Source organism: Stegodyphus dumicola, chromosome 12 (genome assembly GCF_044657685.1).
Source record: "Stegodyphus dumicola isolate Sdum_Otavi_A_Nest chromosome 12, ASM4465768v1".
Taxonomy (NCBI): domain Eukaryota; kingdom Metazoa; phylum Arthropoda; class Arachnida; order Araneae; family Eresidae; genus Stegodyphus; species Stegodyphus dumicola.
The window spans coordinates 66,889,642-66,910,390 of NC_140779.1; the positions used below are offsets into that span (position 1 = coordinate 66,889,642).

Below are 20,749 nucleotides of genomic sequence, written 5' to 3' on the forward strand. Positions count from 1 at the left end.
GTATAAATGTGCATATATATATTTTTTTCTATAATGTTCCGGTATTCTAAATATGTGAAAGAATATGTGTTTAAACAGCATTTCATTCTGAATGGAATCAAATGTACCTTTCCCATGCTCAGAACAATTTGAATTTGAATGAAATATTTTCACTAATAGCATTAAAACAAATTTTAATGTAATTCAATTTTATTCGGTTAATGATTACAAAAATTAAAATCGAAGTTTATTGTATTATTAATATTAAAATCATGCATTATTTCCTTTATGTTTACAAAGCTTTCTAAAATATGAGATAATTTTCAGCTTCTAAGGCATGTTTTAAATCAAAAATCCCTCTATAATTAATGCTCCATTAGGTTCATTACAAATTAGAGCGGCTTTTATTTTAATAGCTATAAATATGTTGAATATAGCTGCTGATTTCTGATTTTCCTGTACTTAACTTTCTATAAGGATGTCAGAAAGGGATAAAATAGGATTTATTAATATTATTTAAAATTTTAACTGAATTATTATAAAACATAAGGAAATAATTATTTTTAATACGTATCAAAATTTTTGGTTAATCTATCTTTTAGGGTACCCCTTGGATTATTGCAAAGTTGTTGTTATGGTAACCTGAGTAGTTGAGTGTTATAGAAACCCTATTATGATGTGATTGGTTTAATATGTGATTGCGGTGATTTTGACTGATGGAAAAATATTTGTAAGGGCTTACTTAGGTATGGATGTTGGCTATTTTGCTTATTTTGTGCTTTACACCATTAAATGCCTGCTGGGGATATGATTAACCTGAAGTGTCTGTACACTATGAAATGATTGGGGAAGAAATATTGATTATCTGGTGTGTAAATGAAGATTTAAATGGCTTTGTTCGCCTCTTGGTAAATTACGCAGCGAGATTTAAGGATTTTGAAACCAGAGCTCTTATCAACACTTAAGGAAGGTATGTGGAGTGTAATAAAAATAGATTTTCGAAAGAAATGCTATCGACAGTACGAGGGATATTTTTCGTATTTACTTTTGTGAATTAATGTGTCGACGGCAGCATACAGATTCCGGTTTAGATAATTTTAAATAGTTTTTGGATGCTGATAAAGAATTCTGTAGAAGTCGATATTTCCTTTTTGTACTGCATAGATTAGATAACATGTATTTCCATTCTTATTTCCTTGTTTGATTTAAAATGCAATTTATGGAGGTTATATATTTTTTGTTTTAATTATGTTTTGGACTCAATTTTACTGGGAAGGGCATTGGACGTAAACATGAATGGTGCCAAAAAATCCCCAATTTTTGCCAAAGGGTACCCTGAAATATATTTTTACCAATTTTTTTTTTACTTTTTATTCCAACAATGCAAATTCTACTTTATATACTTCCGTAAGTACACATCTCGTACACCATGCTTTACAAATCCTTTAATAGATTGTTTCCCTTTACAAACAATTTTTGTTTATTTTTGTAAATATATTTGCTAACAGAATTCTAACTGTAATCATTATAAATTTAGATATATTTAATAACTAGATCATAGTAACATTCACAGGAGTTTATGAGTGAATAAATCCTTCATTTCCAAATACATTTATAAGTAATTTAATTAACATTTACATATCAAATTAAAGCCAAGTGTGTGTTTTTACAAGGATATGGATAAATTTTCATACATATTTAATATTTTTCAATTTCTAAATGTGAAAATCTTTTATTTTTATTATCTGTGCTTGGAGTAAAGTAATTATAATTATTTAGCATATAGCAGGAATTTTACATAAGAAATATGTATAAATATAAAGTGAATGAAAATTACGTGCATTTTTTTAATGTACATTAAAAAAAGTCAGTTTTCCTACAAAAGCCCTCTATGAAGGCATCTCTCTCTCCTTCAAGGCAGTTATCCCTTCCTTACTTAAAATACTTGACCTGACGCTGAATAATAAATACTGTATATTAAACATGTATAACTTTATATTTACGTTTTGCCATCAAGTTCCAAACTTTTGCCTTAAAATGTATTTTTGGATATTCATTATAAAATTCAAATTTTCTAATATATATTTTGACAAAGTATTTAATACCTCTCTTAACAATTTTATCAAGTTTAATAGTTCTCTGATAGTGTAATAATTAATAACTCTCCATTCCACATTTAAACATTAACCTCGTTGTCATCAGATTGCAGTCTTGATTGCTTTACTCTGCATACCAAAATTGCTTCATTTTTTGAAACAGTTAAAAGCAACTAATTGATCTAAATTCACAAATAAGGCATCTTGTAACTCTTGTGCGTTGTGATTTAAGGCATCTTGTAACAGTTCAGATTTATACATTCCCATAGTTCTGGATGATATTGCTGTAAGTAATGGAAATTAGTGACATGCGTAATGGAAACCTGTTCTCATGATTTCATAAAATATGCTATATCAATTGTAGTATTAGTTTCTTTATCTGTTTCAGTTTTTTTTATCTATTTCAATGAGTGTATTTCACTGGTTATGTCTCTGCTGAGCTACTGCTATGCTGATTTATATACTGGATTATAAGTTAAGTGGGTTAACTGGGCATGTATGTATTCAAATGTGACATCTAAGTAACCAACCACAGGAATCCACATAATTCCATTTACTATTAGAATTACCCTAGTGTTTTGCTCTTAACACCTCTAGCACATCAGCTGCATAATGTTCATACATAATGTTGAGTATTTGTATGCTGAATTTCATTTAGATATTTTTTTTATTTTTGTCTAAGCATGTGCATGCAAACAGTAGATCATAATTTAGTAATTTAGTATGTGATAATAATAATGGCAGTTTAGAGGCTTCACCCTTCCATACACACAAGTGATTTCTTGTAGTGGGATGGCTTGAATTATGAAAAAAGAATGTCAGAGAATGTTTAAAATCATTTAGTTTAACACAATTTAGATTTTAACAGTTCTGTTTTTGTAATCTAAGCTTTGAGATTTTTAGAATGCTCTTTCTGGAGATTGTAACATTATATGTAGTTTATGCCCTTTTCTGAAAGCCTTTTTATGTAAAATTAATTGGTTTTATTTATTTTGTTGCATTATAATATATATAGTAAACATTGTATGTGTTTATGAAATAGGTACTCTCTGCTCTTGATCTGCTGCAACCACCACATATTGATTTCTTTCAAGAAATGTATCCTTTATTTTTAATATAGATAACATACTTATTAATGCCAGATATTTAGTTTTTTTTTTTTTTTTTGGTAATGAATAATATAGTTATAAATTTTCCTTAATAACTTCTTAGTTATGTTATTACAGAACTGATGCAAAGCGATCTGCATAAGATAATTGTTTCACCTCAGCCACTGAGTGCTGATCATATCAAAGTCTTTTTATATCAGATTTTAAGAGGTAAAAAGAATTTTACTTTGTCTTTAAAAATTGCATATTTTCAAAACTGTGCTTTATGTAGTGAAATGTATTTGCTAGTTGTAATCGTGTTTATTATATGTACTAATAATAGTTCTTCAATTCTGAATTAGTTTCTATTCATATAAGCATTTTTTAACCAAGTGGTATGACCATGTCGTGAGACTTTTTGTCACCTAATATAATTAGATTATGATTTAAAATATTTTACTTTCTTATTTTCTTTAATAATGTAAATACCATTGTAATGAATGAAAGTTTATAAAAGCAGAGATGAAAATAAATAATTATAAAAGTTTACCTAACGGAGGCCATTTAAGGATGTATCTTTATGAGCAAATCCAAAAAGACATGCACTCAGATGGTTAAAATGTAATGCAGTTTTTTTCTTTTTTCCCCTCTGCACCTTTGTACATATTATCCCTTCACTCCTCAGATTTTGTTCATTGAGAAAAATGACACATTTATTGAAATTCTCAATGGGTTGAAAAACTGTATGTTTTGTAATAGTGAAGATCAAAATGTCTTAAAAGAACTAGATTTAATATGAAGTATATTATGATGTAAAAGTGCAGATATTTCTGGGTAAAAATAACCATAAGTATAGTTGTTAATATAGACATATAAGTATAGTTGTTAAATAAAATTATGTTAGAAAAAAGTATTTTATTAGATATAGTTTAGTATTTTATTTAATTAATTGTATTTAAATATGCCTCCTTCCATGAGCATAACTATTTAATACCTATTACTTTTGACTAATGTAGCAAAAACCTTGTTTACTCAGCACATACTTTAGTTAATATAAATGTAGTTAACGTGTTTTATGGGTCTATATTTTTTGTCTGATTGTAATTTCATGAAATTTGTTATTGGCCGTATTTATCATTACATTTTAATTGACTCTGCAAACTTTGACTAATTTTTGGTAATTGACTGTTAACTGTTTGTTCTTAATTGCATATTGCTGAAAGCTGTTTGTGTATATAATATTGGATGTTGTTATATTTCCAAGTAAAAATCTTGTATTTACATAAGTATTACAGGGTTCATACTGTCCTTAAGAGTCCTTAAAATACCTTGGATTTTTTGGAATTGGTTTTTGGTCCTTAAAAGTCCTTAATTCTGGCCAAAATCAGCAGAATGTCCTTAATTTTAATCATCTGAAATTTCTGTCTATTTTAACGACTGTTATTTTGAGTGTGAATTAGCATTTTGAAGGAATATTTTTGGCGATTCACTGACATATATGGTTATCTTTTGTATGGGTGCATGGGTTATAATTTATTTCTATTTCTAATATAAATAATGGGATACACGAGTTTCTAAGCATGAAGTGAAACATAAGCTTTTCGTTTTTTTTTTTTTTTTTCCTTTAATAAAGAGCTCTTAAACAACTTTTCACTTTTGGGGATGTGAATTCTTTTATTAAATGGTTCTAAATTTGGCGACTTATCAACATTTTGGTGATTTTAAAATCAGTTTGTATAGAAAATTTTTAATTCTGAAATCTGAGAATTTTTCAGCGATTTTTTTTAAAAACATCGTAACATTGATAAATTTCATTAAAATAATGGTAATATATGAAATTATATTTAAAAAATAACATTAAAATAAAACATTTTTATTTTTCACTCTCATTTTATAAATTTTCGTTTTGGCAACTTATTTATACAATATTTTGAATCAGAAAAATAAACAAGGTATAATGCTATAAAGCACAATTAATGAAACAGCTCTTAGCAAAAGCAAAATTAGCTATGTAATTAATTAAAAATGTTGTTTTAAGTTTTTTCCATGTAATTGTCTCAGAATATGCATCAGTTTTCTCTATAAAATTAATTTTACACTTTTTCCCTCCTTTTTTTTTTCTAAAATACAGCTTTTTCGTGTTATACAGAATTGTTAGGGATAATTTTTCTTTCGTATTTTAAACATTGCAACTTAGAAAGTTTAGAAGGATTTGAATGCAAGATTTATAGACCCACGATTCTAGAATATTCGAGAAATGTGTGACAAAATAAAAAAATGTCTCTATGGTATTAACACGTAAGGGACGTATTTTACAGAAAGTTTGCAATGATTTTTTTACTTTTTGCAAAACGTCTGGAAGAACAATGAAAATATAATATTTTACTCCTGATACTAGAATCTTTTTCTTAACATGTTTATCTTCCCTTTATTTTCTCTACTTTTCACTAGCCACAAGCAGGGAAATATCAAAAATGCTTCTAATCTTATCACATGGGCAGGCATTATAGAAAGGGATTTTTTTAAATAATAAAGAAATTGAAAACTTACAATTTAAAAGATTCATGTAATATGTCTTAATGCATAATACACAAAGCTGGCACTAAACATTTTCCCACCTGATGCAATCTCTGTGGATCTTAAATTCTGCTGCCTAGTTCCTTTCTAAATTCTGCTTCCAATGCCTCTTCTAAATTCTAAAAGTTTTGCCATTTCTAGATTTGTTGTTCTGTGTGTCATTAAATTCTAAAAATTCTGCCACGCAAGCTCTGTAACCAGCCTTTACCATATATATTTCAACTTTTGGTACTTTTCCGTTTTGCCAGTGCAGACGATGAAGTCGCCAATAATGATACAACCGATGCCAAATGGAATATCCTCGCTGGTAACCTTTTACTCTTCATTTTCAAAAACAATTTGCACCATTTCTTATCAGATTGATTGTTTCTTTCAATACTGGAATACAATTACATAGAATTTTTACCAGATAGTTCAATTTTATGCCCTAAGGCCAGTTACTGGAGGTAATTAAGTGAATTAGAATGCAATCGCACAGCTTACCCAATGGCAAAAATATAGAATAGATGAATTCAAGTGTTAAATTCATCAATTGTATTTAAAATGCACTAGCGAAGTAAAGCACTGCGGTTTTACATAATTTCTGAGTAAGTTATTCGTACGAATTGAAATAATTATTGCATTTAAACTTAATTTTCCAAATTAAGATTTAATTTGAAATTAATGTAGATAATTACTGAGAGAATTAGATTTTTGTAGCGGAGTTTATATGTGAGATGAGATCACTTGGGGTCACGTGATATGAAGTGGCGAATCAGGATTAGTAAATTCTTAAATTAATGTCTTTTTACAAATTTATTGGCTTTTTTACAAAATTTTAAACGACATTAAAATGTTTATACCTTCAAAGTAAAAAATTCTTAGAACTAACATTTCTCAACATTTTTTATGTGTATACTCTGTGTTTGTAGCCAATAAAGTCTACTTGGCGAGATTTGCGCCGCCGAAACAGAAAAGTACCCATCTTTCTTCTGAATGTTCATATTACTAAAATAAAATTAGCCACTTTAAACATTCTAAATGCATATAGTGTTTTTTACAATAACATAAATCCTTAATTAAATCCCAAAATTCTAAAATGTAAAGGAAGCGTGTTGAAGAAAGAAACTGAGTACATAAAATTATTCTTCAAAGAGATGTGCAGTTATTATTATGTAAATTACCAAATTGTTTATGATTTCAGCCTTTACTATAATTTCCCATTTTTGTTTCCTCATATGATAGAGTTATTAAGTCAAATTAAATTTTATGATCTTTGACCACTAGTCCACATTTTAAGTTTGAATTTGATTGTTCTTGTTTAATTACGTCACCCTAAGCTGTAATTGATTTTGTCAGCATCAGAACATGCCTTTATGTTCTAAGTTATTTTTAAATAAGATGCTGATTTAAACCTTTGTCTGATATTCTAGTTACTTTCAGACATAGCAATAATTTGCTTCATGTCTATCGGGAGTTTTGGACTATTTAACTTTACCAGATCAAGTAAAACATCGTTACGTGCACTGTTAAGAGACTGGCAAATTAGGAGATAATACACGCAGAAACTAGCGAGAGCATTGGTTTGCATTTTGAGACAAATCTCTGATTGTTAGAAAAGATACTTAAAGAGAAGGAAATTGTTATAAACTAGCCAAAATGTTTGGGAAGGCTTCAAATTAAAATGATGGATAAATATTTGAGTGTTGTTACAGAACATAAATGTTTTGTAGCTTTTAATGTGTAATTATCCTAATATCGTTTAAGAATCAATGTCATAAATTACATGTATTTTAAACTGTGGAATTTTATTAGATTTTATTTTAGTATGGCTTTTTTTAACAAATATTCTTAAAAAATAAAATCTAATAGTGGCCATGTAAATCCATAATGACTAAGGTTATCCAATTACCTAATTTAATTATTTATAACTAACTGCTTTCCCTTTAAAATTATCTCTACATGTTAAAACAAGTTATTGCTTTTCATTAATACTCGCTATGGAAACAAGATAAAACACAAAAATGTAAAAATTCAAGTAAAACTTATTCTTTGCATTTAGTGAAACTTAAAATAAAACAACTTATCACCTCTGGTGCTTTAATGGCTTAAACCTTAAAGTATATTAACTGTGTTACAACCCCTGGAATTCTACATGAAGCTACGACACTAACTGCATCAAACAGAGCCTGACTAACTTTTCTAATCAGCAGGTCTCTCATTCTAGACAAGTAGCAGCAGTGACAACATTCAGTCTTTTATTATGAATCATGCTGATTACAATCTTACTTCTCATTTTAACCAATGCCATTTGATATAAAATCTACCTGCTATTTACTAAACCTCTAGACTGATCAAGTATGTGACAAAATGAGACAAAAAAAAAAAAAAAAAATCAACATAAAGCTGTTAGTAAAATGTAAATGTCACTTATCATCTTTCATATATGTCCAACTATTATAAGTGTAAAATATTTAATGATACTTAATAAATTGCATAAAGTTTATTTTATTCTCAAATTTATTTTAGGGTGGTATTACAAAAGTGAAATTCAGGCATAGATAATATTTTTAATTGAATTTATTCAGTTCCCATTTGCTCATAGATCCTTAATCTTTTCATTAATGGGCCTTAAAAGTACTTAATTTCCGTGTGCAGAAATGTGTATGAACCCTGTATTAGTACTAAGTAGGTGACAAATATCAGATTAACTATCAATAAAATGCTTCTTAATTTTGTTGCTTTGTGGGAGAAAAGTAACAATTATACTAATACAATTCTTCATCTTTGTTTGCTTTTACAGGTTTAAAATATCTTCATTCATCCAATATTTTACATCGAGACATTAAACCTGGTAATCTTTTAGTCAACAGTAATTGCGTGTTAAAGGTAATATTACTAGTTTTCTCTTTTAGTTAGTTAATTTGCATGTTCTTTTCCTATTTTACCTTTTTAAAGTTTATAATTTATATTTATTTTGATATATATACAATCTGTTTTTATAGATTTGTGATTTTGGCCTAGCTCGAGTTGCTGAATCTGATTGTAACAAGAATATGACGTTAGAGGTTGTGACTCAGTATTACAGAGCACCAGAACTTTTGATGGGAGCTAGACACTACACGTGGGCTGTTGATATTTGGTCAGTAGGTTGCATTTTTGCTGAACTTCTTGGACGCCGAATATTATTTCAAGCTCAGTCACCTATACAGCAAGTAAGTAAGAATGATGAGTGCATTGTATTTTTAAATTCTTGAGTAGATTTTCTTTTAAATCTAAATTGCATGATTGCAGTGTGTGGTCTGTTGTAGTCAATTTCAGGGTATTTAGTTATTTAGAAACATTGTATAATTGAGTTTTGTAGTTTTACCTTCTAAAGTTGTCATCTTGTATAGTTTACTCAGATGTATTGTAATTGCCAAAGAATTTCAAACCAACTTGTCTTATCGTAATAGTTTTAGGTGAGCATTATTTTCACAGAGAACCAATTTCAGTATTTTTCTGTTAACTGGACACCAGTCACCAAATATGCACCAAAGCATTACATGTGGTAGCTTGTGCAGTGTTTAATATACACAATGCCAAATTTTTTTTACATTTTTGCTTAAAAAATCAGAGAATTGCTCTCATTACATTTGTTATTACAAGCTCATTCCCCCTGAAGTTTTACATATCATTAGGATGACCATCATCTAGTTAACATTTTGTGCCAACATTTACACTTCACACAAAATTCTACAACATATTAAGGATGTTTTTTTATACAAATTCCATCAAATATACCAAACTATAATTGACAGCATTTATTACTATGTTATCTCAGTTTACACTGGTCATTAAAATTAAAGGATAACGAGAAAAAAATATGCTTACTAAGTTAATGTTGCAACTAGTGCTCAATTCTATAATTATTTATGTTAATTAAATGCAATAGAACACCTAATTGCACTTATTTGCATACGACAGAGCCAGAAATATGTAAATTCAGTGATTGACAGTGTGGTATACAATGGATACATGTTGGAATTTTGGTCTGTAGTGTTGTATAAATTAAATGTGCTTTCTGAGAGTGATCAATATTCAGTAGTTATGGCTCAATGGCAAGATTTAAGTGACGTTCAAAAGTGGCGAATAATTGAAAGAATGAAGGAAAGTCAAACGCAAATGGAGGTCACCCAGGATTTGAATATATCCTTCAAAGTGTCGTATCAGATGTTTGGAGGCACCTTTTTAAGCACTGGATCAATTGTTAGACAGCCTGGTCAAGGGCAACCAAGAGCAACAACTGCATCCAGAAGGTTGTTTTCTGTCATTGTCGACTCGAAGAATCCATGAAGTGACTACAAGAGATTTGATTTTAGACCTTCAGGGCAGGCACAGGAATTCGAATTAGCCATTCTATTGCTGCATGAAGTCTTAACAAGATTGGACTGTATGTGAGAAAACCAATATTTATGCCCCATTCACTCCAGCTTCCAGAGGGGCCTGTTTAAATTAGTACCATCATGTTCAATGGAGCCAAGACGACTGGGCCTGAGTATTGTTTACTGACAAGCCCAGATATAGTCTGAACAGTGATTCTAAACATGTTTTGATCTGCAGAGAGGAAGGATCATGCAACTTGCCCTCCCTAGTCTGTGAAAAATCTCGTTTCTGTGACCACAATTTTTTAGGGGGAGGAATCAAGACAAATAGCCACTGAGCTGCATATCTTTCAAAGAGGGTCTGTAAGTGCTCAGAGATATGGGGACGAGGTACTGGAATCTCAAATTAGGCTGTTTAGGGGTGCTGTTGGCCCAGATATTTTGCTAATGGATGACTGTTCTGAGCCTTATCAAGCATATGTGCTGTCAGAATAGTTTCAAACAGAAGATATCATGTGAATGGGTTGACCACCTTACTCACCTGACTTGAACTTGATTGAGCATGTGTGGAATGCCTTAACCCTTTGCGACACGCATATTTAAAATATATTTTAATCTTTAAAAAAATGTCTTAGAATAAGTCAGATGGACTTACTTAAGTGCCTTTAGGGCTTGAAAAAAATTCTGCGCTTTTATTTTTTACGGTGGAAGGTGGGATACCGTTTGTCCCACCATGCAACTAGCACATGTCTTACAGCATATTGGTGTATAGCAGGGAAAAAAAATCCTATGTGGAATGAATAAACAAAATAAAGCGTGCATTCTAAAATATTCAGAATAAACACACTAAAATGCATTTTGTACTTATTGCATATATGCATGACTTGTAAAATTTTGCATATGCACATTTTGCATACATATATTTAATATTTTTAAATTTTAGGAACAAAAGAAAATATTTTCTTGAATATTATTTTAAGATTAAAATTTGATACTCGTACATATGATACTAAATAAAATATTAAAATCGGCACTTGATTCAAAAACATTTATATACGATTAAAATTGAAAAAAAGTCATTTTTCATGAAACTTTGAAAAACATGTTTTTTCATTCTTTTGTAAGCATAGAGGCACTTCACATGTTTCACACACCCAAAATGTTCGTCGTTCTTCTTTCGATATGCTGCAATATGCACATCTTCTCCTGCTCGTTCTCTTTGGCGTTTTACTTACATTTTTTAGTCTCTTTTCTGGTTGTACGAAAGAGTTTTTAGTTTTTATTTGAACTGGGGATTTCAGTTTTCTTTCAGCTGTTTCTTGCCTGCAATTGCCATTAGACCTTTTATAACTGAGAGAGGAAAATCTTTCATTGTTTTTACATCATGATCAGGTTCGCGAACAAACTTAAATAGAATAAATGCGTTTACTATACTCGCATCTAAAAAGTAAAATAAAAAAAAAAAAAAATCATGTGCCACCATTTCTTGCTTTTGCGGTCTATTTCATATAGTCCTTTCAGTTGATCAATCAGTCGACATATCCCATATTCTTAATATATGACATAATGCTGTTTGGGCACAGTACTTTTTTTTTTTTTTTTTTTGTCTTTCCATCTAGTTCTTTTCTATTAATTTCTTTCATTTCAGTTGCCTTTTCCAAGCAAGACAGGATAGAAACTGATCTTTTTATCCTTCCATTTTATGCAATAAATTGAATCATCGCTAACTGAAAAGTCTATATATTCTCTTGACATAAATTTGTCTTTTAAATTTTTGGGTAGATACATCCGATCCATATTTACAGTACCACATGCATAGATGAGTCTATCTTTAAAAAGCGAAACAAATTATAACTACTTCCTTTTCTTCTTCAGCAATAACTTCAACCTCAGTTATTCTTTCTTGGATTTCAATTTCATCTGAATCAGAACTGACATCTGAAGCATTTGAGTTGCAATCGGATGGCAATTCAGCAAAAAGATCCAAAGCTTCCTGAGTTGTTAATTTTTTTCTAGACATTTTAGCACATCAGAGCATACAACGGATGTAAAAGCGAGCGCAATCACGAAAAAAAAAAAATGCAAAAAAGAAAAGAAAAAATAATCGTGAGTGCTGCCATCTATTGAGCGGAAATTTAAGTGTGTGGTGGGACAAATTTTAACCCACTTATTTCAACTGCAAAATTAATGTTATAAAATATTGAATCCAATTAAGATTTTTGAAAATAAAATACCTTTGAATATTAAAAAGAATCATACATATCATAAATTGTATACCAAAATTTTTAAAATATTGAAAAATGCGAGATACATGGATCACTTTTGTGATCCTATTTTGAATATTTTTTGCTTATAAACTTAAGCCCTGGTATAGTAGTAACATCTACTGAGAAAAATAATAACTAAAATAGATTATTTTTAAAAGATTAGAAAATTTCTAACGGAAATTGCTAACTGAGAAAATAAATATTAATTAGGTGGGACATATATTGACCCACCATGCCGCAAAGGGTTAAGGTGCCAAATTTCAGTGCGCCAAATTAATGTTGAAATCAGCATGTGAAGTAGGCATATATGTCCGAGGTGAACATACACCATATTGAAGAAAAATTTTCCTCACAAGAGGTGGCTTAATTTTTCCATCATTTTCCAATTTTCATAAATCTGGTTTTAATTTCAATATTTTGCTAATAATCAACTACCAAAAATTTTAATTTAGGTTGACTAATCTTTTGTACAAATTTCTATTAATAATTTTTCATTAAATATCAGTTTCTGTCATTATTTTTTAATTTTGATGATCAGTGTACTTTTTCTAAAATGTCATCCGTTTTCTTGCATAAACTGCATAAAAATCCACAGAATTCCTTATGTAATTAATCGTTTGCTTTGATCTAGCAAATATTTGCTGTCATGCTTTTGAAAGCTAAGCAGATAACAGCAAAGTTTTTCAGCTAAGCAGATTTCAGCAAAGTGTAGAAAATAACAGTAGAGAACATTTTTGAAAGTCATATAAAGCATATGGGGAATTTTAGCATTAACATAATCCATTGTTTTTCATTGGAATGGATTTGATTTTGTGATTGGCCGTAAAGATGATAATGACGAACCTAGGAGTGTAGTCTAGATAGATGAGAATATAAAATAAATTTGACAGGTATTGCTGAAAAATTAATTGGCTTTGTATGATAACTAATAACCTTAACATTAAGGATATGCTCACAAAATTTTAGTGGATCTCTCTCTCTCTCTCTCTCTCTTTTTTTTTTTTTTTTTTTTTTTTGTTGTTGTTGTCTTCCTCCTCCCACATTGGTCGTAGAACAGAAAAAAAAGATCAAAGTTTTTTCATGTCATAATCTGATCCAGATGGCAAATGTTAATATTGGTGGATGTAAAAACTTGGTTCTTTTCTTATGACCACGGAATAAAATGGCCATCATCTACGTAAGCTGCAGAAGTGCATTATGGCCACAGAAACTTGGGTTTCAGAAATTGTGTGTAAAGATTGCCAACCATATTTTATTCAAAAGGTGTAATTCACTAAGAATTTGTTCTGCTGAATGAGAAATGATGAATTGTATATTTTATAAAGATATAACGAAGAAACTTGTGAAGAGAATTAATTGTATTGGGCATGAAAAAGCTGTTGAAAAACTGGTTTCTGGTGCACACCAATGTGCTGTCACATAATTCTATTCTTGTCCAGCAATTCCCAGCAATGAAAAGTGTCACAATTCTCAACTACATTTCTTATTCTTTCTTTCCTAAAGGGAGGTGTCAGCTCAAAGATTATTATTTTATCAGCATTAAAGAAATTCAGAAAACATAATCAGAGACTTACTTAAACAGAATGAGTTTTACTGAGGAATTAAACAAACTAAGCATAGTATAAACTTACAAAGATTGTATATTAAAAGCTTAGTAAGAATTTTTTCCTTCCTGTTTGTGTAAACTTTCGACTCCTGACGCTCTACAGACATATTGTGTATCTCTGCCGCAAATTTGTGTAGAATGAGAATAGAATAAAACACAAATCAGATTATAAGGTTTTGGTATTTAATTAATAGAACAAATACATATCATTTTTCATTCTTTTGATATTTGTTTCGTGATTTGAAAAAAAGCACAAAAAAAGTCTTTTGGTTAGGCATGTGAAATAATTGTTGCAATAAACATTTGAATAAACCTAAAATGTTTTTTTCAATTGATAGTGTCATATAAATTTTATGCATATGCAATCTAACCTTTTTCCTCCCTTCAGCTGGAGTTAATTACAGATCTCCTTGGGACACCAAGCTTACAAGATATGAAATATGCTTGTGAAGGTGCTAAAAGTCATATCTTGAGAAAGCCACAGAAACAAGCATCCCTGTCGAAGCTTTATGTTCTCTCAACCCATTCTAATGCTGAAGCTGTGCATCTACTTACACAGATGCTTATATTTAATCCAGTAAGTTGTTCTGGAAGTTTTATACAATTTAGTTATTATAGGTAGTCTTCAGCTCTGTGTTAATGAATTTCCATAAGTGCAGTCATTTTGCATCAAAGTGTGGTGAACAGTTTGACAAATCTCCATTATAAATAATGAAAATTTTCTTTGATAGATACTGATGTATGAAGTAATCAGTATAACCAAGGGGGAAAAAATATTTGCTAGTTATGACAATCATTTTCTTTTTCTTTTGTATTTTTCAAAAAATTTTAGTTATGATAATTTTGCCGACAAAGAAGTACACCATATAACTGTAAAGATAGTTAATGCCAACTACACTACTGTAAAAATGTATTCAAATCCCAGACAGATAAAAAGTTTTAATAATGATGTAAAATCTTTTGAATAATACAATTCTGAGCAAACCTGTTTTATGATATCAACATTTTAACAAATACATAATTTCATGAAAACTTCAATTAAACTCAATAATAAGACCATTATTAAAGCTAAATCGATTTCATGGTGAATTCAAATATGTTTATATCTATTTTCAAATTTAATACTTGTTTCACTTTTGTGTGTGTGTGTGTGTGTGTTTGAGTTAGGAACTGATTCAAGCCATTTTTGAGGAAGGTTATCTTTCAGTGCATTTTTACTTGTGTGTAATAGTTGCTGAATATGTTTTTCATGTTTTAAGATTTCTAATGAAAGTAGGGCAGAAATGGCCTCTGCCATAGCAATAATTTCTGATTATCTGCACCCCATTAAAAATCACCAATTCATTGCTGATTTTGTGAATTGAGTAGGTGTGGAATTACTTTTCTGCCTTTGTGACTTATAAGTATTCATCAGTCAGTAAGTTCTGCACTTTGATTAAAATTCGTGAGGGGTAAAAAAAGGCAAAGGAAAAAAGGGAAAGGTGGAATTTGAGTGGAATACTACAATGATGTATTCAGTGCTGTCTTCCCTCTCCCACCCCCATTTTTTTAATAGAAGACATGTTCATTTCTCAGAGGAAATTGTACCATTTAATAGTTGTGTCTGAAGATAATCCCAGTTTTTCATAGAATTTTATTGACATATATTTCTTGTTCTACAATAAATAAAGCAAACAGTTGTTATAAATAAGATAAGCATATCTTAAAAATAGTGACCGCTCCACATTGTTGAATTTTCCATAAAATTCAGGCATTTACAACTTCATATTATGCAAATTTTTGCATTCTCTGTTGTTGGGCAAAATGCCATATTTCCGAAACAAATCAATTCTTTCAATGAACTTCACTGGTTTCACCATTTCAATTCATTACAATAAAAACAAATGTACTTGATGCAAAAAGAAGTATTAATTAGAAAAATCACCATTGAATTTTAAAAATGCACATCCACTGAAACATGCTAGGTGCACTGAGTTCTATATAAATAATTTTTATGGACATGCTACATTGCTTCAACAATACTTTTACACAACTTTTCGATTGGGGTACATATAATCAGAAAGTAATAAACTTGGTAGCAAAAATGATTCATAAACGATAAAATATTCCAAAAGGATTTATTTTTTTTTAAAATAATGAATATGTTTAGGAATATCAGTTTTTTTTTACGGAGAGAAACTGAAACATCATGACAGATGGTACCTAAATCATCTGTATACAATTTTTGAAAAGTGTATATTTTTCTTTTTCACAAACGTAAATAAGATATAAGATTGTAAATTCTTAAACTATTTCTCAAAATCAAAGCACATAAAACATAGACTGAAAACAGTGTCAGTCTGGCTTTGTGCTTATTGGTAATACATGCCAGAAGTAAGTCACAGCTGTACATGATGCTGAGTAGAGTACTGGAACTTGTAGTTTTCAGATTCATCTTGCGTGCATAATGGTAGGATGCTGTAACATATAATTAATGATTTTTTTCCTTCTTTAAATAATTTTTAAAAAGAGTATGGGGATTTCTTTTGCTGGATGTCTTTTGAGTGCAAACAATTAAGTCAAGCCACATATAAAATTTTTTGGGTAAAATAAAGATTAGTGAATGTGCATTCAAAATGTATTCTGCTTAAGTTGGAAGAGTTGGCAGAAGACCAAAACAATCATTTTGTTTTCAGAGGGAAAAAATGTAGTTCATTTTTTATATTTCACTAATAACATTATGGCATTACATTTGTACAATTTAGTGCTCTGTTCTAAAATGTCTATCTTTAGTAATTTTGAGGAATATATATTAGTTGATTTTTAGATCATCATGATTTTTCTGTATTGGCAGTCCTATGCAAATAATCAAAGCTGTATAAACTTTTGAATGTGCGTCTGTGAATATTTTCTGGAACTGATTGTTGTATGTACTAAATCTCAAGATTATAAGTAAATTTTATACTTTTTAGGATGCTAGAATATCTTGTACAGAAGCACTGGCTCATGCTTATATAGATGAAGGCAGACTACGGTATCATTCCTGCATGTGTACGTGTTGCTATACAACACCTGCTGGCCGCCATTATACTGATGATTTCGAACCTGTTGCAAATCATCCTTTTGATGATTCATTTGAAAAAAATCTACGCTCAGTATATCAAGTTAAAGGTAACTTTATCATTTTCCATTGTTATTTGTATCATTTTATAAAATGCTTATTATAATGGAATATTTTTCATAAACAGAATATAATGGTATTGTAAAAGATACATATTAAAATTATTATTTCAGAAAAACTTCATAGTTTTATATCGGACCATTGTCAAAGGGCAACACGTGTGCCATTGTGCATAAATCCACAATCTGCAGCATTCACCAGTTTTACCAGGTAATAATATGAATATAATATTTTATATATTTTTTTATACATGCTGCAGTTGTCTCATAAATTCATCTATTAAGCAGAGGATTTGATGTTCTTGAATAGAGAAAATCCAATAAACCTGCCATATAGTTATTAAAATGCATAAAAATACTGTAAACTTTTTGTAATGTGACAAATTAAAAGTATGAAACCCAAGAAAAGCTAGTTATAGATATTAGTATCATTCTGTTCATTGAAGGACATGTAGATTCAATTTCATGTACAGCACAGTATGAGTAACCAGTATATGCCATGTTCACAAAAATTCTTATCTGCCTTTTAATTTCATAACTGTTGATCGTAGACATTTACTTTCAGTTCCAAAAATGTTTAAAATGATGCCAAGCTTCATATTTTTGTATTTTTGAAATTTAAAAAACATTAATTTTGTATAAAATATGAAAGTAACTCTATACATGTTTCTCCAGTCCTTATATTTAAATTCAGGGCAATATTGTAAAAAAAAAAAAAAAAAAAAAGAACTTTGACTTCTAAATGAGAAATATTGAACAAGACATTTAATTTCAAAATGTGTGATTTTTGATGTTATTTTCAACTTTCCACGAGGCATTGGTTAGTGAATAAAAATAGTTTGAGGTCGATTTCTCCCCAAATTCCAATTGATAGTATTCTGTTTAAAAATTAGGAACCTATGTATGGCATATTACTCCCAGCTGAATTTACCGAGAAGTAAATTCACTTATCTATTAAATACAGTGTATAATAGTTCAAATAAACACTAGAAAATACAGTATGAAATGTAAAATTATGCTTACAAACATGCTGTAACAAAATTCAAATGAAAATTACATGATGAAAAACAAGCATTTTTTACTCACACTTAAAAACATGCTGAAAGATAATGCAAACCCAAAATTTTTTTTAAAAATCAGATTATTCATAGCATTTCACAGACATATTACTGATTTCACAGTTTTGCCACTACTGGTAGTCAGAGGAATAGTTTGTTGTATCCTTTCGCACTCGAATATCCAGCTCAAGTGAGTACAGTCATTTAATTTGTCTCAAAAATTGAGAAGTCCCTGTTTTTATAAGAGCAAGTCTTATTTGTTCATCACAACCAGATATCAGTTTTATCACACGTGTTAGATTCCAAAATGTGCATTTCTCGTTGCTGTCTTCCAGCAGAACATTTCACCCATCATGAGAGGCTTAGCCATAGAGTTTTTAATGGATTGTTGATGTTATCGTCCTAGATACAGGTAACTCTCATATAACACAGTAGATAAATTCCTAGAAAATGCTGTGTTGTGTGAGACCCAGAGCCAGTATAAAAAGGAGGGTTACATTTCGGAAACTTATCAAACACAAATCTTTTTCCTTAATTATACATAAACAATTTAATTTTTATTAAAAATATATATGTAAGTATAGTATGAAACAAAAAATATTACATATTTTAATTTAACACAACTTTAGTTTAATAAATTTCTTCATTGTCATTGCTCAGTATAATCAACGAGAACATGTTTTTGGTGGAATGATATTGCTTTCACTTTCAGAATTTCTTTCTTCATTTTAAGTCCTGGCATTTTCTTCCCTCTTTAAAAAATCTGTAATTTTACTTTGCTTACTAGTTCTTACTGGATCATTTTAAATTACTCGGTATAGAGCTAGACAGTTTTGCAGCTCCCTTTTGAATTTTCGGCTTTTTTCAGTGGAAGGGTCTGCACTAAAAAAATAAATAACTCGAGATTTTCAGCTAAGCGTAGGCCGCCTTTTAATTTTTTTAATGTGAAATTAATAACTTCACAATTTTCATCAGTGGAAGTGTCCTCAGAATCGATTTAATTTACGGCTTCGGATGTCATTTCTATCAAATCTTCATCAATTTCTTCTTCCGCTAATAAATCTTGAACATCCTCAATAGCCATGTTCAGAAAACCTCCTCCAATTGATTTAGCAAGTTCTAATATGCCACCAAATTCATTTTCTGATGATTCATGCTCATTTTCTATTTCAACTGAAGAGGGCCATATATTCTAACATGTATTTAACATTGATGCTTTCAGCTCTTGATTAAAAATGTCTTTCATTACATTAATTGATTTTTAATCGGTTACATCTAAAATCTGCTGTAATGCTCTTCTTACGTAATATGTTTTAAAGGTATAAATAATAGCTTGATCCAATGTTTGGAGTAACGAAGTAGTGTTAGGTGGTAGGAAGTAGTGTTAGGGTTTGGCAATGTCATGATTCAAATCTTTTGTGTGACATGGAGCATTATCTAATAGTAATAAGCGCCTTGAAGCTCAAATTTTTCTGCCATAAATAATGTTCAGCATCTGGCACAAAACAATTTAAAAACCAATCTTTAAATATATTCCCAGCTACCCAAGCTCTTGGATTTTGATTTGCTTTCCAACATACCGGTAAGGTGTTTTTATTTACACCTTTAAGTAAAGAGGATTTAAAGATCTATAAACGGCAAGGGTTTTGTCATAAAGTCCAAAGTCTGCACAAAAGTAGCATTAGACAATTTTTAGACACCTTAAATCAGGATGCAGTTTTTTTCTTTTTTCAATATAAAGGTCCTACTGGGCATTTTTTCCCACCAAAGCCCGGTTTTATCAGCATCGAAAACTTGAATTCCTGTGTATCCTTGTTCTTCTATAATACTTTGAAATTTTTCAGGAATCGTTCCTAGCAGCTTCATAATCAACCGATACAGATTCCCCTTGAATTCTTATGTTATGAATGGGAAAAACACATTTTGAAATTTTCAAACCAACCTTTACTTACCAAAAAATCTGGGTCGATAGAGGGTTCTCCACATTCTTTGAGGTGCCTGAAAATTTTGAGTGCTTTCTGTTTAATGATATTACCATCTAATGAAATTTTCTTTTGACAGCTATTATCAATCCAAATGCTGAGTGCCTTTTCCACTTCTCAATTGTAGGCGCCCCTGGGGGCGAACTGCACCTTTTGCGGATGCCGAAGATCCTGCAGCAACTGCACTTCTTATTTCTTTTTCATTTTTCTTAATGGTCCAGACTGTTTCTTTATCCCAATTAAAAGTTTTTCCAATTTGAGATGCCTTTTCTCCTTCTAAAAGACGGTCCAAGATTTGTATCTGTACTTCTAAAGAAATTAATTTTCTCTTAAACGTTGTTTTTTATCTTTATCGGACAGGTTAGGGGACTGAAAGTTAATGTCTTAAAGACGAAAAAGTTATTCTTTAACACACCATGGATCGACACAGACTGCCGACCAGCAGCGTGAGACACTTTTGTTTTCAGGCCATGGAGACGAGGATTCAAATTTTGAAAGCCGAACGTGCAGGTTGTACATTTCAGAGCACTTACTTTGACCTCATGCTGTTCACCTTCTGCAATAGGTTTCTTCATTGTTATCTGGGGACATTTG

The 20,749-nt window shown here is 30.1% G+C and overlaps 1 protein-coding gene across 1 annotated transcript in view; it reads left to right on the top strand.

Moving 5' to 3' along the window:
- Positions 1 to 20,749, top strand: part of LOC118199368 (serine/threonine-protein kinase NLK-like) — a 51,884-nt gene that overhangs the window by 19,565 nt on the left and 11,570 nt on the right. Inside the window, exons 3-9 of the mRNA XM_085806514.1 lie at positions 3,118 to 3,173; positions 3,288 to 3,394; positions 8,523 to 8,608; positions 8,725 to 8,934; positions 14,345 to 14,533; positions 16,908 to 17,106; positions 17,230 to 17,326. Coding sequence (XP_085662640.1) covers positions 3,118 to 3,173; positions 3,288 to 3,394; positions 8,523 to 8,608; positions 8,725 to 8,934; positions 14,345 to 14,533; positions 16,908 to 17,106; positions 17,230 to 17,326 — 944 coding nt within the window. The remainder of the gene's footprint in view (positions 1 to 3,117; positions 3,174 to 3,287; positions 3,395 to 8,522; positions 8,609 to 8,724; positions 8,935 to 14,344; positions 14,534 to 16,907; positions 17,107 to 17,229; positions 17,327 to 20,749) is intronic.